The sequence below is a fragment of the Pristiophorus japonicus genome, chromosome 18 (genome assembly GCF_044704955.1).
Source record: "Pristiophorus japonicus isolate sPriJap1 chromosome 18, sPriJap1.hap1, whole genome shotgun sequence".
NCBI lineage: Eukaryota > Metazoa > Chordata > Chondrichthyes > Pristiophoridae > Pristiophorus > Pristiophorus japonicus.
In genome coordinates, this window is record NC_091994.1 from 52,017,908 (window position 1) to 52,039,135 (window position 21,228).

The 21,228-nt window shown below is 42.4% G+C and overlaps 1 protein-coding gene across 3 annotated transcripts in view; it reads right to left on the reverse strand.

Annotated features, from left to right (window-relative positions):
• The window catches only part of LOC139228723 (DNA-binding protein RFX2-like), a 108,171-nt gene that overhangs the window by 56,305 nt on the left and 30,638 nt on the right, over nt 1-21,228 (reverse strand). For all 3 annotated transcript variants that reach the window (XM_070860012.1, XM_070860010.1, XM_070860011.1), the window contains exons 3-4: nt 13,921-13,998; nt 13,429-13,517 (exon numbers count right to left, since the gene is read on the reverse strand). In XM_070860012.1, the coding sequence (XP_070716113.1) occupies nt 13,429-13,517; nt 13,921-13,998 (167 nt within the window). The remainder of the gene's footprint in view (nt 1-13,428; nt 13,518-13,920; nt 13,999-21,228) is intronic.

Sequence of the window (21,228 nt, forward strand, 5' to 3'; positions counted from 1 at the left end):
GGCTGCTAAACCCGTCACGCAATGGTCCCAGGCGGCTAAACCCGTCACGCAATGGTCCCAGGCGGCTAAACCTGTCACGCAATGGTCCCAGGCAGCTAAACCCGTCACGCAATGGTCCCAGGCTGCGAAACCCGTCACGCAATGGTCCCAGGCGGCTAAACCCGTCACGCAATGGTCCCAGGCAGCTAAACCCGTCACGCAATGGTCCCAGGCTGCGAAACCCGTCACGCAATGGTCCCAGGCTGCTAAACCCGTCACGCAATGGTCCCAGGCTGCTAAACCCGTCACGCAATGGTCCCAGGCTGCTAAACCCGTCACGCAATGGTCCCAGGCGGCTAAACCCGTCACTCAATGGTCCCAGGCGGCTAAACCCGTCACGCAATGGTCCTCGACTGCTAGCAAAACAAACAGAATGTGGGATATTTAGCAAGAGTATAACATAAAATCCAAAAAGAGATAATTTGGATTCTATATTTGGCCCTGGCGAGACAGAGTTGTGTGCGCAGTTTTGGCCTCCCTGATTTTAAAAGGACACACAGTTATTGGAGAGAGTACAGAGAAGGGCTACACAGTTGATCTAGAATTAGGGGGAATGACGTGAGCAAAGAGCGACTACACTGGGCGACATCTCTCTTGAAAAGATTGAGGGGGTATATGAGCAGAGTTTAAACTTAGCACAGGGGGGGTCATATTTACAAATTTAGGACAAGAAAACAAAATGGGAAATGCAGGAAATCTCGCTTACTAAAAGGATGGCGAGTACATAGAACATAGTTGGAAGTTTGTTAGTTATCTCTAAAACAAAAGGAAGTCGAGCCCCGTGTGTCTCTCTGGTAATTATTAGTAATTAGAATTATATTTTCCATAAAGGCCATTTGCCTCAAAAATATTCAACTATTTTTTAATTTAACAAATGAGGAGGAAAAAACAGTCTTTCTCCGCTTAATGCACTTTCTGAAGTTGATACAAGAGTAGTCTGTGTTTTCTTGTTGTTCCATCACAGCTTTAATAGAATATAATCAGAAAAAAGTTTGAAATTAGACTCTAGCTTTCCTTCAACTAGTTGATAAACTACTGAACAGAAACTGTTTGGGGCGAAGGAAAAAATCCCTTCGGTTCAGTTACTGAATGATACTGACACATGCGAGCAAATGGAGTACACTGTACATGCTCACATTACGTGATCGAACTTCAGCTAACAGCATTCCAGCACTCAGCAAAATATCCAAGTCTACGCTTTTGGGAGAGGCAGAGGCTTTGAAGTAGTAAGTTAAAAATAAAAAGCATAAAAAGACACAAGACAACTTAATGAATAAACTTAATCACATTACTGTGAAACATGTCTTTTTATTCGGTTTCGTAAGAGCACAGAAGGAGGCCATTCATCCCATCGTGCCTCTGTCGGCTCTTTGAAAGAGCATTATTATTAGTCTCACCCCCGCTGCTTTTTCCCCATTTAAATCCTTATTTTGGACATGAGAAATTTTAGTTACTGAGGGAAAAAATAATTAAACCTTTTTTCAGAAAGCATTTGGAAGTTTTGTTGGGGAATAGTTAGTGCAGCACCACTTAGTGGCAGGAGCCTGCAACTGCATGTGGAAATCTCCAACTTCTGCTGTTACAGTTCAAGCAGAACACTGGAAACCACATTACAGCCGTGATACCAGGAACACAACTACCTGCAGACACTTCCCCATGACAATGGCCATAAAAATGTTCACATACCATTTTTCAATTTTACTCATTTTATTACATTACAGATGGTATATTGAAGCAAAGAGGGTTAATTTAATTTACACTCCACAGTTGCCACATAATATTTCTTCAAACCAATCATTGCCTGACGAAGAACTCCATTGTGAATAGTTTCCCGAGCACGCTGTCTGCAAGGCTGGTGCTGATCAGCGAGGTGCCTGCTGTGCAACCTGCAGCAAGGCCAAGCCGAGCCCAGGAAAACCTGCATTATAGGCAGGCAAGATACAAATGGCCTTGCTTTTCACACACCACAGGGGAAGTAATCAGCTGGATCGGTCACCAGTGCAGCGAGAAATTGGAGAATGAAGGGAGCCGGCCTTGGATGTAGTTCACAGCAGATTACTTGTGTCTGCAGTTTCCCATCCGGCTGCATTTTTGTGTTTCAAATGTCTAGGAAAAATATAGTCCATTACTTCCTGGAAGTCAACAGAAAGTACACTGTAATCGACTTACAGGACGTCAGAAAAGGACCAGGTTAAAAAAGAGAGGGGGGAAACATAAGAAATAGGAACAGGAGTAGGCCATTTGGCCTCTCGAGCCTGCTCCGCCATTCAATAAGATCATGGCTGATCTGATCAAGGACTCAGCTCCACTTCCCTGTCCACTCCCCATAACCCTTTACTCCCTTATCGCTCAAAAATCTGTCTATCTCCGCCTTAAATATAATCAATGACCCAGCCTCCACAGCTCTCTGGGGCAGAGAATTCCATAGATTTACAACTCTGAGAAGAAATTCCTCCTCATCTCAGTTTTAAATGGGCAGCCCCTTATTCTAAGACTATGTCCCCTAGTTTTAGTTTCCCCTATAAGTGGAAATATCCTCTGCATCCACCTTGTCAAGCCCCCTCATTATATGTTTCAATAATTTCACCTCTCATTCTTCTGAACTCCAATGAGTATAGACCCAACCTACTCAACCTATCCTCATAAGTCAACCTCCTCATCTCTAGAATCAACCTAGTGAACCTTCTCTGAACAGCCACAAATGCAAGTATATCCATCCTTATATATGGAGATCAATACTGTACACAGTACTCCAGGTGTGGCCTCACCAATACCCTGTACAGTTGTAGCAGGACTTCTCTGCTTTTATACTCTATCCCCCTGGCAATAAAGGCCAACATTCCATTTGCCTTCCTGATTTCTTGCTGTACCTGCATACTAACTTTTTGTGTTTCATGCACAAGGACCCCCGGGTTCCTCTGTACTGCAGTACTTTGCAATTTGTGTCCATTTAAATTATAATTTGCTTCTCTATTATTTCTGCCAAAGTGGATAACCTCACATTTTCCCACATTATACTCCATCTGCCAAATTTTTGCCCATTCACTTAGCCTGTCTATGTCCTTTTGCAGGTTTTTTGTGTCCTCCTCACACATTGCTTTTCCTCCCATCTTTGTATCTTCAGAAAACTTGGCTACATTACACTCAGTCCCTTCATCCAAGTCATTAATACAGATTGTAAATAGTTGAGCACCCAGCACCAATCCCTGCGGCACCCCACTAGTCACTGTTTGCCAACCGGAAAATGACCCATTTATCCCGACTCTCTGTTTTCTGTTAGTTAGCCAATCCAAGCTAATATATTACCCCCAACCTTGAGCTTTCATCTTGTGCAGTAACCTTTTGTGCCTTCTGGAAATCCAAATACACCACATCTACTGATTCCCCTTTATTCACCCTGCTCGTTACAGCCTCAAAGAACTCCAGCAAATTTGCCAAACCCGATTTCCCTTTCATAAAACCATGGTGACTCTGCTTCATTGAATCATGCTTTACCAAATGTCCCGCTACTGCTTCCTTAATAATGGACTCCAGCATTTTCCCAATGACAGATGTTAGGCTAACTGGTCTATAGTTTCCTGCTTTTTGTCTGCCTCATTTAAAAAAAAAACAGGGGCATTACATTTGCAGTTTTCCAATCTGCTGGGACTGCCCCAGAATCCAGGGAATTTTGGTAGATTACAACCAATACATCCACTATCTCTGCAGCCACTTCTCTTAAGACCCTAGGATGTAAGGTATCAGGTCCAGGGGACCTGTCTGCTTTTATTCCCATTATTTTATCTCGTACTACTTCATTGGTGATAGTGATTATATTAAGTTCCTCCCTATCTATAGCCCCTTAATTATCCACTATTGGGATGTTTTTAGTGTCTTCTACTATGAAACATCTCTGCCATTTCCCTGTTCTCCATTATTAATTCCCCAGCCTCATCCTCCAGGGGACCAACATTTACTTTAGCCACTCTTTTCCTTTTTATGTACCTGTAGAAACTCTTACTATCTGTTTTTCTATTTTGTGCGAGTTTACTTTCATAATCTAGCTTCCCTCTCTATCATTTTTTTAGTCGTTCTCTGCTGGCTTTTAAAAATTTCCCAATCCTCTGTCCTCCCACTAGTCTTGGCCACATTGTATGTCTATGTTTTCAATTAGATACCCTCCCTTATTTCCTTACATAGCCACAGATGGTTATCCCTTCTCTTACAGTCTTCCCTTCTCATTGGGATATATTTTTGTTGAGTTATGAAATATCTCCCAGTGCTCTTCAACCATTCCATACATGAATAGAAGTTCTCTCAAAAACAACTTTCCTGGTAGCACAAGGCACCTGGGTGTAAGGTGCAGGGACCCAGGGTGAGCAGCATGTGAAGAGTAGCAGTTCCATTTATTTCCCCACTGAAGAGCAACAGGGACATGGCATAGCTGCTCCTTTACACCACCATCTCGCTGCACTGAAGAATCTATGGGAAGCCATTGGCCATCTGGTTCTTGCCTTTCCTCGTCTGTGCACCGTGGTCACCTGGTGCTGGAACTTCAAGCTCACTCGCAGCATTCTTGGGATGTGAGCCACAGTGCTGGTACTTTCACAGGTTGCCGAGAGGAGGATAGGTGCGGTCTTGTCCTGGCCCACGAGCAATGCCAGCAGGCTGCTATTTCATGTTAACAATGATAGAAAAGTGACTGATGTATTGTTCCCAAGCAGTACCCTACAACAGAGTGCTTATTGCAAGATGCAAAGGGTTCAACGGGAGTTGTTTAGTTGCCCATAAGGGAATGAGCAAGGCGGCCACAATACGAGAAACAGATGGTACTAGTCCAAAGATGGGAGAAAGTCCATGGCTTTACTTTCTTTTACCTTCTCAATGCTCTTAGGCAACAATATCCAGAGTGACCTCCTCCAAGACAGTCAAAGGCTGGTCATTTCTAAGCCCTCCCCCAGTTCGGATCCGTTACCTTGTATTAGGTGCCATCTTGTTATGCAAGCAAAGTAGTAGGCTAGTCGTGCTGGAGATTGAAGAAGCACCTGCAGTGACTGAGATGCTGAATATTAAATAGCCATGCTTCCTGAGGCTAGATGTATTAAACTCCTTTCATGTGTGAAGGCTTTTCAATTGCAAGTTGCTGCTGTAATGTGTGCCCTAAGGGTATGCATAATCAGTAATGCAGGAGCTAGAAAGATGCAAGAGGGCTTGATATGGACCAGCAGTAAGTGTACAATGCCTGCCAGCCTATTTTGTGACATGGATACATGGGCCATTTATCTAGTAACTGGAACAGCTACTGAGGTTTGCCGTTACAAAACTCAGGTCTGCTGTCGATATTCTCGGGTTCAGCACTGATCACTCTGGTTTTTGCAGCCCTTGTGCTGCCCGCTAATTATAGGATAGCGTTACCCAGAGATGGAACAGGAAGATTCCCTTTTGAACTGGATATAGTGTCTTTCTCACATGTGGTTCTCCAATCTTTCAGTAGAGGGCTGAAAACACTTCAGTTAGACGAGGCCAGATACGAAACATTAAGCTGCTTTATTATTCAGAGATCGAGTGGACGGATTGAGCAGACACAATTAAATCAATCTTACTTCACTTAATTTTCTTTCACACACAAGAAATACAACAAACCATACCACAATACCCCACAGTTTTTCCCCCCTCGGCAGCTGTGCTCTGAGCAGTTCTGAGGTTAAGATGAATGCATTGTGCTTCTCGGCCTAAATGGACTGACTGGTTTTCCGTCAAGTTGGCCAGTCAAGAAAATCATCTCCTGTGCACCCCCCACCCACTCCCTCCCTCAGGTGCGGCTCCCTAGTTACCACCTCCTACAATTCTCACAATTAATGGAACTATCATGACTTCATGAATCTGGAACAGTCATTTGACTCTCTCCATGTCACGAACAAGTAAGTTCCCCTTAGTCTCCGCATGTGTCAAAAGAATTTTCAACCCGTGTAAACCCACTTTATTTTTAAACATACGTAACTGAAAGATCTCGAAATGTGACACTTGCTTTGGCAGCTTCATCGAGCTGTGCACCATCTTTTCCCACATCTGTTCCCCAGCTCTTGCCGTTAATGAAAGCGCAGTGTTGAGAATCTGGGGCCCAGAAGAGGCGAGGGCCCAGGGGCAGCACAGGCTAGCCCACACGGCTATAGGTGTGCGTGCTCGGTCTGTGCAGCAGAGCTGGTCTCGAGTCATCTTAGTTAACCCTTGCCACTGGACCAAGACCTAGCTCTGTCGAGCCCGTGTGGTGGCTGGTGTGCAACAGCCACCCCCCATTTAAAAAAGAAATCCACACACAGGCATCTTCCACCCTTCAGGATGTAGTTCCAGATCTGGAATATTAGGTCCTTCATTGAAACACCTGTGAACTCATCCCTTTTTGACGTCATCCTCGCTTCGAGGGACCACCTATAATGATGAGCCAGCAATTCTTTCCTCTGGGAAGCCTCCTGTGCATTCCTCACACAACACAACTCCTGCAGCAATGCCTCAATTTCAGCATCAACCAGGGGTTTGGAGTGCTTGCCCACTGAATCAATTTTGTCCCTGCCACATCAATTGCACCAGGCATGGTTTTGCTAACCACCTTTTTTGCCCCAGCCTGTGTGACGGTTCAACTCTGTCTATATTAAACACAGCATGCCACATCATCTTTTCATTCAAAACTCCCATCAACAATGTCAAACGCTCTTTAATACTGATTGTATACAAATCTGATGATACCTGACACTATAATGTTTAGTAGGATTTCCCCACTCACGTGTTAGTTGCATGCTCCAGCCACCAAGGGGAGTTGTAGTATAGATTTGTCAACGTTCATCTGAATATTTTTGATCCACAATTTTCACCCTCCTTCACTGAAATTTCTCATTTCAAAATGTGTTCTAATAAAATGTTTAACAATTTAAAATGGCCTATTTTATAATACTACCACAATTAAACATCCATTAAATTGTCTTGTGTGTCTTTTAGTGTCTTCATTAAAATGTTGTTCTTGAAGTTCTAGCTTGTCTCAACAGCCTAGATGTTTTTAGCCAACAGGTGAGAGCACTTTAAATCACATGTATTTTGAATGCATGCTTTTCCAGAATTTCTCAACATACAATCTGGATATCCATAGCAGTTAAAAGGTAGAAGGTTGCATCTCATCATTCTGTGAGGATTAAAGTTTTTCCAAAAAACAACAAATGAAAAGGAAAGAAAGAAAAGGAAGGAAAGAAAGCTGTTGACGCAGGAGGTGCTACTCAATGAGCCATAGAATCAGAAATTTACAGCATGGAAGGAGGCCATTTCAGCCCATCGTGTCCACGCTGGCCGACCAAGTGCTATCCGGCCTAATCCTACTTTTCAGCCCTTGGTCCGTAGCCCTGTAGGTTACGGCACTTTAAGTGCACATCCAAGTATTTTTTAAATGTGGTGAGGGTTTCTGCCTCTACCTCCTTTCAGGCAGTGAGCTCCAGACCCCCACCACCCTCTGGGTGAAGAAATTTCTCTCATATCTCCCCCCAGTTACTTTAAATCAATGCCCCCTGGTTGTTGACCCCTCTCAAGGGAAACAGGTCCTTCCTATCCAGGCCCTTCATAACTTTATACACCTTAATCAGGTCTCCCCTCAGCCTCCTCTGTTTCAAAGAAAACAGACCCAGCATCTCCAATCCTTCCTGAGTCAAAATTCTCCAGTCCAGGCAACGTTCTTGTAAATCTCCTCTGCACCCTTTCTAGTGCAATCACACCTTTCCTGTAATGTAGTGACCAGAACTGCACACAGTACTCCAACTGTAGCCTAACCAGTGTTTTATACAGTTCAAGCATAACATCCCTGCTCTTGTATTCTATGCCTCGACTAATAAAGGCAAGTATTCCATATGCCTACTTAACCACCTTATCTACCTGGCCTGCTACCTTCAGGGATCTGTGGACATGCACGCCAAGGTCCCTTTGTTCCTCGACACTTTTCAGTGTCATACCATTTAATGTGTATTCCCTTGCCTTGTAAGCCCTCCCCAAATGCCTTACCTCACACTTCTCCGGATTGAATTTCATTTTCCACTGTTCTGCCCACCTGACCAGTACATTGATATCTTCCTGCAGTCTACAGCTTTCTTCTTCATTATCAATCACACGGCTGATTTTAGTGTTATCTGCAAACTTCTTAATCATACCCCCACCATTCAAGTCCAAGTCATTGATATATACCACAAAAAGCAAGGGACCCAGCACTGAGCCCTGCAGAACCCCACTGGAAACAGCCTTCCAGTCACAAAAACAACCATCAACCATTACCCTTTGCTTTCTGCCAGAGCCAATTTTGGATCCAACTTGCCACTTTGCCCTGGATCCCATGGGCTTTTACTTTCGTGACCAGTCTGCCATGTGGGACCTTATCAAAAGCTTTGCTAAAATCCATATAAATTACATCATACACACTGCCTTCATCGACCCTCCTGGTTACCTCCTCAAAAAATGCAATCAAGTTAGTTAGACACGACGTTTCTTTAACAATTCATGCTGACGGTCCTTGATTAATCCATGTCTTGCCAAATGAAGATCTATCCATGGTTCACAAGAGGCTGTATCTCAGGAATGGATATTTAAATCACTCATTGGTTGACAATATTCAGTTAAAAATTCACCTAAACTATAAGGTTAAGCTATTTTAATATAAAAACCTACATAAACAATTAACTTGAGTGTTTGAGTTAATGTGTATATTTATGGAAATGTGTTTATTAAAGAATATATAAAACAGAAAACATTAAATTTTCCACTCACTCCTGATGGTCACAAGATATCACACATCCTCATCCCTTAACGTTCGGTCCATTAAATTTAACTAGCAGAAACTTTACACTCAAGTGGCAGAAGGCAAGAACACAAGGATAAGAACCAGCTAACAATGGGGAAAACTGGTGGCAACTGGCATCTGGAAGGGTTGGGGCCTTGTGGTCCAAAAGAGGCCAATGCTAGTTCAGTCCCATTCTCCCGACCGTCCTTCCCCCAGAGGGAAGGAGACACTGCCGCTTTCAATACCGTCTAATCCCACCAACCCCCAATGCTCCAAGACTCCTGCCAAACCTTGCTGAATGTCAAGTTCGCCCTCAGACTTCCAACCTCGCCACACGTAGATCCCGCAACTCCCCTCTCCATACTCTCAAACCCCTCTACTTAGCCTTAGGGGATTGTCAGGTTTGGTGAAATCAGCCAATGGAGCATGTGTACCGAGGGTTACATCTCTTACAAGGATGGGTTGGCGATCTTGTTGCAAATAAAATTATTTCTTTATACAATTTTGGTCACTGGCCAGCTAATGACTCCTCTCGAATAGGATTGCTGCTTGCTGGAAGCCACATGCTAATGTGTACGTTAACTGTCTCATTGTGCTGATTCCATTTCAAAAGTAGAATTCTGAGAATTTCAGAACACTCACAGCAAAAGGCACAAACACACAAAAAGCTAATAATTGGCAGCTATTTCCAGTAAGTGACTGCCACAGAATAATGTGCTATTGCCGTGATAGATCAGAAATCTTTGTTGTTGTTCCTGGAAGACCAGACTCATGCTGGTTGGAAGGGAGTTGAGCATCATCCCACAATAGCCTGGCATATTTATCGTGACTGACACCTAAAAGGGAATTCTCGTGGTAAAATGAAAAACCTTAGTTGGTCACATAGAAACAGAAATTTACAGCGCAGAAGGAGGCCATTTTGGCCCATCGTGTCCGTGCCGGCCGACAAAGAGCCGCACGGCCCTCGGTCAGCAGCCCTGAAGGTTAACAAGCAGGTGGGAGAAAGGGTTTTAAAGAATTGTGCTTTTGGCAAGAATGTTTTGGGAATAAACCAAAAAAGGTTAGAGTGTTGAAAATAAGTCAAAAGTAGAAAGAAGTTATAAGGTTAAGAAAGTTTAAGAAAGACAGCAGCAAACATTTTGAAATGTATCACACTCTTGTGTAGGTTAAGACTCTGAGAACAGAAAGCTAGAAAGTGATAGTACAATAGAAGAGCTAATGTACATGCAAAGGTTGGATAAACCAGGGCGAGGTGCAGACAAACTAACAGGGAAGGATGACTCGGTCTACAGACAGAGATTAACCCTGGTGAATCCAAGTGTTCCAGCAAGAAGCATAACTGCCTAATTTTACCACAAATGGTCCTGGACAGACATGGTGGAATAGTATATACGGCACAGAAACAGGCCATTCAACCCAACCATGCCATGCTTGCGTTTGTGCCCCCCACTCAAGCCTCCTCATCTAACTCAGCATAACCGTCTATTCCCTCCCTCCACCACCCCCACCCCAGCAGATGTTTATCTAGCTTCCCCTTAAATGCATCGATACTATTCACCTCAACCAAGCACTCCGTGGTAGTGAGCTACACATTCTCACCATCATCTGGGTAAAGAAGTTTCTTCTAAGTTCCATTTGATTTCTTGGTGACTATCTTATATCGATGGCCTCTAGTGGTGCTCTTCCCCACAAGTGGAAACATTCTCTCTATATCCACTCTATCAAAACCTCTCATAATTGTAAAGACCTCTATTAGGTCACAGCTCAGCCTTCAAGAAACCCAGCCTACTCATCCTTTTCTGATGGATATAACTTTACAGTTCTGGTATCAATCTTGTAAATCATTTTTGCCAACTCTCCAGTGCCTCTATATCCTTTTTATAATATGGTGACCAGAACTGCACACAGTACTCCAAGTATTATCTAATCAAGGTTTAATACAAGTTTAGCATAACTTCTCTACTTTTCGATTCTATCCCTTTAGAAATAAAACCTAGTGCTTAGTTTGCTCTCGTTATGGCCTTATTGATTTGCACCTCAACTTTTAATGATTTGAGTATTTATACTCAGATCTTTTGTTCCTCTCACCCATTTAGATTCTTATTTTCCAAATAATACAAGACCTCCTCATTTTTCTTAACAAAATGTAATGCCTCACACTTATTGGTATTGAAATTCATTTGCCAATTATAATGGCCATTCTGCAAGCGCATTAATGTCTTTTTGTAATTTGTTGCAGCCCTCCTCAGTATTGATTATCCCCACAATTTGATGTCGTCTGCAAATTTAAAAATTGTGTTTTTGATTCCAAAGTCTAAATTGTGAACAATAGTGGTCCCAAGACTGATCCTTGTAGGACCTCACTTTCTACCTTCTGCCACTCTGAATAGCTACCCTTTACCAGTCTTGCAGCAGGCTAGTTATCCATTCTGCTACTTGTCATGACTCCGCATTCTCTGACCTTATTCATTAGTCTATTAAGGAGTACCTTATCGAAGGTCAGTTGGAAATCTAGATGTTACATTGTTCTTGTCTATTCTCGCTTAACTCTTCAAAAAATTAATGTAACCATAAAACAATCTTGCCAATCTTGGACACACCGAGTAATTATTTAAAGCAGAGCCCAGCTAATGTTGAGATATGGTGATGCACTTAAATTTCTATTCTGTCGATGATGACTGACTCAATTAATATATGTATCAAAGTACTTATTTTAGTCTCCAATGCTTAATCTTATGGATGCCTTATTAAAGCAGTATAAATGTACAGATTACTGTGTCGGACTCTGACTTGATCACTTTAGCAGGAAAAACCTGACTAGCTCACTCAGCGTACTGTGTCCCCTAGGTGGTTGGGTTGGTTTGTGTAACTGTTGATCGATATTGGACTGGGTAATATAGAACAGTATTGTTGGATTAGATATTCGACAGTAAAGGTAAAGTCCTGATTTTAAGGGACATGGGGTCCACTTATGGGAGTGCCTGGTAACGCTAAATCCAAAAGAATAATTAGACTTGCAGGCCCAAAATGTGTAACAATATCTAGTGTAGTGTTATTCTGCTGCCTTTCGAAGACTAGGAAGCTCCTATAGAAGCACAGGATAGAGTCACTAGCTTACAGCAGAAATAAAGTTATCGATTCATTGTTCTGAACACGCTATGATATTTTGCTTGTACATTACGGCACGTGGATATTGGGTTCATCTACCTGGGTAGTCTGCAACATGCAAGTGAAAAAGTGGTTAAAAGGACCTAAAAAGTTAAACAGGTATTGCAATGAGCGATTTTTTCTCCTGAATTGTTCAAAGTGTGTACTTATTCGGTGATAACATTGGACTAGGATTTTCCACTTCTGCTCTCACTCGCCTGTGATTTTGACCATATTAAAATGAATGAAAGGCAGCAAATGGCAGGCTGGCTAGCACAGAAGTGGACAATCCACATCTTTATATTGAGCAGCACAAACTATTGTGGGTGAGAAATCGGAGGCTGCACCGCATTCGGGTAGGTGGTGACAGAAAATCAATGCAGGGACTAATCAGAAGCCACAATACAGAAATGGTTCTTGAATCAAATTGTCTTTTAGTTACATGGCTTTGGAACGAGATTGATTCTGGAATCTGATGAATCAATAAGCTCGATAAGTTTTACTGGTTGTTCTCGATTACCTCGATCATTTTCATTTTAAGATTCCGTTCTAATAAGTCAATTTTTAACCCCAGCCATGACCCATCAGGCTGATGGTTCCACCTTCTGTTCATCAACCCACCACCAGTCCAGTCTGACTATTCCTGTGGTTCAGGTGACATTAAAAGGTTCACCACCACTACAATTATACAGAGCCCAGGTTAAACCTCACCTTGAATACAGTGTTCAGTTTTGGGCATCCCACTTAGGAAAAATAAGCTGCCCTTCGACAAGTCCAGTGACAATTCACCAGGATTTAAAAAAAAAACATTTTTCACTCATTCCTGGGATGTGGGTGTCACTAGCAAGGCCAGCATTTATTGTCCATCCCTAATTGCCCTTGAGAAGGTGGCAGCAAGCTGTCTTCTTGACCTGCTGCAGTCCATGAGGTGAAGGTGCTCCCACAGTGCTGTTAGGGAGAGAGTTCCAGGATTTTGACCCAGCTACCATGAAGGATCAGCGATATTTTTCCAAGTCAGGATGGTGAGAGATTTGGAGGGGAATGTGGGGGCGGTGGTGCTCCTGCTTAGATGATAGAGGATAAAGGAACTAAGTTATGATCAAATGTGGGCTCTATTCCCTGGAGATGATCTGATTGCAACACTTAAACTACTGAAGGAAACCAACAGGAACAACTCTTTCCTTGTTCTGTACTCTCCAAATACAGGAGACAGTCTTCGAATTTGACCTGAAGACAGTTGAGATCAAATCCTGGAGAAATATCTCAAGAGTTGAGATATCGTCAAACACACTACTCCAGATGCAACAGATGTTTAAAACAGAGTTAGAAACTTCTTTGGGAAGTTAGGGTATTAAGGGATATGGAGAAATGGCAGAGAACTGAGATTAAAAAGATAAAGCCGCCAAGATGAACAGAAATGACAGCAGAAAAGGGTTGATTAAACTTTGGTCACTTACATAGTCCCATTGGCATAGACTGCATCCCCTCCCTCCACATACTGAACTTGTGATGGATAAACATGTTGGACCGACTGCACCTGTTGAACCTAAAACAAATACAGAAATACAGAACATATTAATCATGCCTTGACTAGAACCTTGCAGTGCTCAGTATTTTACATGATCCCAAGGCCATCTTCAAGTCAAGCTGCTTTCCAGCCCTTTTTCCATCCTTTTCATATAATTCCCAAGGAGCCATCCAGGGCACACCTGAAAATGGGTATCTTGGACAAAGTGCCAGAGGGCATCTGATAACCATGAAACCATCCCTTCCCTCCATGAGTCATGGCACTGGGAGAGGGGAGCAAAGTGGAGGTGGAAATCATTAAACCGTAGACACAGTCTTACACCTCTAAGTAAGTCATGGAAAGGAACCATTAAATGAAAGTAGTATGAAGGTTGTGGGTTGGTCACACTGCTGCCTCCTTCAGGATGATTGCCCTTTCTTACCTGCTGTACTCTCTGAACCTGAAGCTGCTGTACCTGGCCTCCTTTCTGAGCAGAGCCCGTTGCCTGGACCACCAGCCGCTGTGGGCAACAAAGAGTAAAGGTAAGCTACTGTCTCCTTAAATAATGTGTGGAGGATGCAAGGCTAAACTTTTCATTTTATTCATTGGTGCAAGTTTAAAGGCTGTTTTTCCCCCAATCTGCCCTGTACCAATCATGATTCTCAGTCCAGAGGGTGGGACAACCACCTCATTCTAGGCCTTTGATAATGGGTCACCTCACCCCCGATTTCCCCATTGCTTCCAGGAACAGGCCTAGCTTAACTTGGCAATCCCTTAGCGCTAACATACAAGGAATCAAGGGTACAAACTCATGTTCACTACAGAATAGTGCTTTTGATTAATTGGCTGTATAATCTGCCACCTTCACAGATGTATTTTAAACAATGAACCCAGTTCTGAAACCATGCCTTGGGATAGTGGCATGGAAAGGCTTCATGAACCCACCTGAACGTTCTCTCTCTGATGTTGCAGTTGAGGTTTATTTAACTGAATTAATGCCTCCACTGGGGGAATTTCAGATCAATGCATTAAGCCCTTATACTGCAAGATCCCATTGCATAGTATCAGCGCTGGTGTCTGAATTTAATTGGTGAATGCAGAGTCCATTTGTCCAGTCTCGCTCAGATGCTGGCCTGGGACAGTTATGAGATTGGGAGCCATGTGTTACCACCGGACATGGGCCTATGGGATAAGCCGGCTCAAATTCAGCACAACTGCCACCAAATCAAGAACTGCAGTTGAGAATTGAAGGACCAGCAGTTTGGGATATGGAAACGTTACCCTGTTACAGTGGGAATTGCATCTCGGCACAACAATGGGTGTTTTTATCCATTCACATGGTCGCCACCGGCATTTATTGCCCATCCCAAATTGCTCTCGAGAAGGTGGTGGTGAGCTGCCGCCTTGAATACAATAGAGTGGCTTGCCAGACCATTTCATAAGGCAGTTAAGAGCCAACCACGTTGCTGTGGGTCTGGAGTCACAGGCCAAACCGGGTAAGAAAGGCAGACATCCCACATTCCAACAGTGACTAGACTCCAAGTACTTCATTGGCTGTAAAGCGCTTTGAGAAGACCGGTGCTCATAAAAGGTATGTCTTTATTTTTATTTCAGATTTCCTTCCCTAAAGGACATCACTGGATGTTTTTTTTCAAAAAGACAATCCTGTCGTTTTATGGTCACCATTACCAATACCAGCTTTTTATTCCAGGTTTATTTAATTAACTGAATTTAAATACCCGAGCTGCTATGGTGGGATTTGAACTCATGACTCCAGATCATTAGTCCAGTAACATACCCACTATGCTTCCATACTCTGCTGTATCTGACCTACATTACACAAGACCAATTGGTCCAGCGTACCTGCTCTTTTCACATATCATGCACAATGTAGTCGATCGTGGATTCCCTCACTGCCAAAGGTAGCCAAGTGAAACTCCCAACATACAACCTGCCCCCACATCTCAAAGCCAACCACACTTTCCCCCACAGCAACATACAAATACCATGTGCCATGTGCCATGGAGCATCGTTACCAGTCTTCACTTATCCAAACAACATTCAATCCCATGCCCAGATATTTATCCACCATTTCAAAAGAAGTTAAAACAACTATTTCTACTGGCACACTGTTCCATATACTGTATAGAGAAAAATTCTTCTAATCTCAACTGATGCTCAGTTTTTAAAAATCCAGGATGTGAACATTGCTGGCAGGGCCAGCATTTATTGCCCATTCAGAGGTGCCTTGGGTGGCTTGCTAGGCCACTTCCGAGGGTAGTTAAGAGCCAACCATGTTTGTGCAGAACTGGAGTCAGAGAGATCACACCAGGTAAGATTGATAGGTTTCCTTCACTAAAGGAAATCAGTGAACCAGTTGAGGTTTCACAACAATCCAACAGCTTTATGGTCACTTTTACTGATACCAGCTTTTTAAATACCAGAATTCAAATTCTCAAACAGCCAGCTGGATCACTAGTCCAGTATCACTACACTACTGTACCCTTATGACCTTACACCATCCAGTTTATTTCTTTGAAAAAAGCTCAACAATTCTCTGTTCCTCCCCTCTAGACAGTGTCTCATACTGGGAAACTGTTCCATGAGCATTAGCAGCCTCCTCATACCTTCCACAAGTGGCTGTTTCTCACATGTGAATCCGGACAGTGTTTTGTCAGCAGGCTATTCCAGAGAGGGCAACACAGTAAAGCCCAATCCTGTCCTCATGGCACTCGCAGGTTCAAACAAGGTTCACTGGATGGAGGTCAAGGAGGACTCAGAGGCCAACTATAGTGTCCTCCCACTGTTGCTCTGACTTAATCCGACCGAGGACCAAACCTGGCCGAATGGCTCAGTGCTACACCACACGGTGCATTTACCCACTGACTCATCAAGGAGACACACTGGTTCTGCACTCACTGTCCAAGTCAGAAAGCCTGCTTGCATCTATATTATTCCTCACACTCAACATTTCAAAGATTCAAATCATGTCCCACCTCAATCATTTCTCCTTCGCCTCCTCTCCCTCTCAGCAAGTTTTTCTGCAAAATTCAGAGTCCCATGTCCTAGAATTATCCTCGGCACTATTTTCTACATCTACTCAAGTAAGAGAAAGCGTTCCCAAATTGTACGCAATATTGTAAACGCAGTCTCACAGTAATTTATACAATGAAACTTCAACATGCATTTAACACAAGAGTGCTGAAGTTATTACTGGATGATCAGAAATGAGATTCCATTTTTTAAAAAGGTTAGATGACACTGGAGGATACACCCTTTTCAGATTCACATTACCCGAAACCCAACAGACAAAAAAAGATACAGGGGGAAAAATTGACCAGCCTTGCGCATGTTTTTTTTTCAGCGATATTTCGTCCTTTTGGCTGGTAAAAGGTACTTGCCTAAATTGGCCAAAGTTAACAAATGGCGGTTTTGAAATATCGCCGAAAAGCGGATCGACGATGTGCAACGCCAAAAAAAATGCGACCGCTTAAAATTGGCCGTTCGACGAACCCATAATCAGGGTGTAAAAATATCGCTAGAGAAAAGCCTGCGTTGAAGCCCCAGAAACAGCAGTAGGTATGAAGACCTACAAAAAAAAAGGCAAGTTGAAGTTTTTATTTATTTATTTTTTAAATTCTTTTTCAGCGATTCATTAGTTAAGTGTATAGTGAATAGTTTCTGATGTTATTTTTTTGTATTTTTGCAAATTTTTTGTGTGTGTTTTCTCCCTTCCCAGGGCCTGGCTTTTTGGCGGTAATCAGCCTCACTAAAGTTGGCGAGGACCGTGGTTTTCACCACAAATCCTCATGCAACGCCGAGTTTTACAGTTGGGTGCATTTTTGGCCAATTTTACCTCCTTAAAAAATGGCAATGGTTTTAGTGGTATTTTTTCCATAAATTAACAGGAAAAAAAACAATATTGCCAAAAATGAATTTCTAGCCCATAGAGTATAAAGCATACAGATTCCGTCCACCTCTTGGAGTGTACTAAATGACCATACACATTCAGCCCTACAAGTCATCTAATCAGTAGCGTTATTGATACACCAGTGGAAATGGCTTCACTTAGTCTCTGGGACACAACACAGACTCATTCCAAGATAAGGGGATTCTTATGAATTTCACAGGCCTGAGAATGTGTTGTTGTACAACGTTCCATGAGAACATTCAGAAATTAGTTAAAACTCGAGTTTTATTGCTATGTTAATGCGCCACAATGAATTCTCAGTCACCATCATATGAAGGTCGCCCAATCATTTTATTTTTGTGAAACAGAAATTTCTATTTGCAAATAGTGAGCAATAATGCATCAAGCAGAATGCATGCTGTACAGTTCAGTTGTTGATATCCCACTGTATAGAACACTACAGTAAACAAATAAATACCTTTCATTTTTTAATACTGAAGCCTTCTAATCAGCTCTTAACTCATTCCTTTCTAACCTATATCGAACAGCGTTTCCTGGGTAATTCACAACAGATTCCTCCTTAATAACCGCCTACAGTAATAAAGTAATCTGTATTAATCTTTGTAAATGTCATCTGGCATATCAACTGCAATGTAGAACCTGCTGTAAAAACAGACTTGGCCTGCCCCCCCCCCGCGTAAAAAGACCAGCAAATATATGTCGAACAAACATGGACTGCTGTATATTTTGCCCACTTTTGGTGAAGCTTTGTGATGGGAATCTGTAAGTCACATTTGAATATAAGTCACCCTTCGTACCTTCCACCAAGCGGGGTCCTCTGAAAAGTCATACACTATAATCTGCATTAAGCAGCTTGACTAAAACTCTTTCCTTTAATAGTTCAGACAGAAGCAGAACATTTTAAAGCAAAGATATTTTATATTTGTGCAACGTCTGTAAATACAGTTGAGATTGGTGCCTAAACGACACAAGGACATAGAAGATAAATGAAACTAGTGCCTCAAGTATATTATATGTAGTTATATAGTAAACCAGAGACGAGCACTTCAGTCAAGACTATTGTTAGCCACGGAGCTGAAGAGAAGAGTGAACTTGAGTGTGAAGAGTGAACTTGATGAGCGTGAAGAATTCACAGATGAATGGCTTTTACTGGGTAACACAAAGAGCCGAGGTCAGGGGCCAACACAAGAGGCTGTTATGGAAGTAAAAGTGGAGGCAGAGGGCAACGAGAGAGGCAGGAATCGGGCACAGAAACGAGACAAGAGCAGCAGTGTAGTACCACCACTTGAGGAACTTCAATTTACCAGGGATAGATTGGAAAATCTGTAACAGATACAATTGGAGTGAACACACAATTAGAGTGTTACAGGAACAATTAGTCAAGGAATCCACCCAGGGCAGTGATATTGAATGCAATATTAAGCAATAACCAGGAGAAATGAGTACTGTAGCATAGTAGCAGAAACCCAGAGGTCATTAAACAAATCTCATAATTCATGAGCTAGCACTGGAAAATAACCACAACCCCCAACTGCACCATTAATTGGACTTTGGATAAAATACCACACAATAGACTGGTTAGCAAAATTTGAAAGGGCAGTGGCAGCATGGATACAACATGGGCCAAGAGTCGTGGTGAACAGTTGTTTTTTTAGACTGGATACAGTGGTGTCCCCCAGGGATCAGTACTGGGACCACTGCTCTTTTTTATATATATATTAATAACCTGGATTTAGGTATGGGGGGGAAAAGTTTTAAAGTTTTGTGATGACAAAACTTGGAAACACAGTAAACAGTGAGGATAGTAGCAGACTTCAGGAGGACATAGACTGGTGAAATGGGAAGACACATGGCAGATGAAATTTAATGCAGAGTAGTGCGTAGACAAAATATACACAAAGCAACATTAAACAGAGGCTATAACAGGCATGCAATCAAAACAGAGAAAAAACGACTGACACAGTTCATATTTTAGAAAAAAAAATCAAATGAATTTTCCCTCAGTCAAGCTTTTGAAGTTTGTCTTCTAGTTTATCAAATCATTTTGAATGGCTTTTTAATTTAACAGTTCATTGCTCAAGAATACTCAAGTACAGCCGACAATGATGCTGCTGGAAGCTGTGGCATTAAGCTCGTGCTCGGGCTGCACAATCCAAATGCAGCTCAGTGTCACAGCTCTGGGCAAACACTCAACCCAAGCCCAGGTTCGGGGGAAACACCAAGACCCTTCAAGTGAAAGCTTTAAATGAAGGCATGGAGACAAAACTAAACCATCATGGCTTTGTTAAATATGTAATTTTAAAAATGTATTATTTTTGGTTAAACTCTTATTTTAGTTATTAGAAATTTCAATTATTGAGAAAAAAATGGCACATTCAAAATTTCAGAAAGCATGCTGAAAGATTTGAGAGAACCCAGTGGCCAGATTGTAGAGTGATGAGTTTCCACAGGCATTACCATTATAAATGCAGACATAAAAATTAAAAATGAAAAAAAAAGTTAAAATGTGTGGGGGAGAAAGTGACAAGTGCATAGATATAGGAGTTTATTTCTAATAGCAATTCACAGCAAACAGGTGGGGAGAGACATAGCAAGGCCATTGAAAAATCCTAAATCTGACATCAAATGACCAAGAGATAGCAAATATACTAAATGATTTCTTCTTTTCTGTGTTGAAGGAGACCATGGGCAGTCTTCCCATCATGAAGTTGAAATCCCAGGAAGCACAGTGAAGAAAAAAAAAAAGGAAGTTTCAGACAAGGCCTCCATGGATAGGCTGAGGAAGTTGGAGTAAGACAAGGCACCAATCCTAGACAGACTTCGTACAGGGGTACTCAAAGAAATGGCCTGTGAAATCTGGCATTCCCTTGCCTCAATCTACAGGGAATTGCTAGAAACTGAAGGATTGCTCAAGGATTGGACAGTGACTAGCATAAAACCAATCTACAAAAATAATGAGTATAGAGTCTGAGCAAACAGTTATAGGCAAGTAATGAGCCTAACCTCAGACCGGAGTCAAGTATTAGAAAGCGTCCTGAAAGCGAGGACAATGAAACACTCCAGACATGTATGGAATGGCGAGAGAGGGTCAGCATTGATTTATGGGAAGGATGCTTTCGGCAACAAACTTCCTGCAAGCGAATCCTATGGATGTGGTGTATTTAAGTTTCAGCCACGCTTCTGTTGCCATGCCACACAAGCAACGAGTCCACAAGTTAGAAAGACATGGGATAGAGGCAAGCCTCAGAGGGGACTGAACACTAGTTGACCAGAGAAAGCAAAGATCAACTGTGACTGGAGTTGCATCAACTAGTGATCACTATTGAGGTGCCACAAGGATTATTACTGGGGTCATTGCTGTTTGAGTTGGGTGAGAAACAAAGCTGTGTATTAGCAGATAACACTAAATTAGAGGGCAGTTTCAAACAATAGGGAACAGGCAAGCCAAATAGAAAAGGAATAGGAACAGTTTGGGAAGTTGGTCGGATGGTGGTAAATGGCATTGAAGGTGGACAAATGCAAGGTCATGAGTACGGCGTATAATTCAGATTGCCTTACTGCCATTGGAACCAGTATGGGAAAGTACAACCACACTGATGGCTTGGATGCCTAAGCTCTGTGAAGAGATTGAACAGACTCAGATTGTTTGAGTGAAGAAAGTTCAGGGAAGATTGTACTGAAGTAGTCAAGATTCTTAAAACAGTAGATAAATTGAAGCCAATAAAATGTGCAACATTGCTTCAAACACTAGAAACAGGGTGCACAGGCTCTGGCTTAGAAGAGGCATAAACAGTTTAGATTTAACCACATTGCAGGACT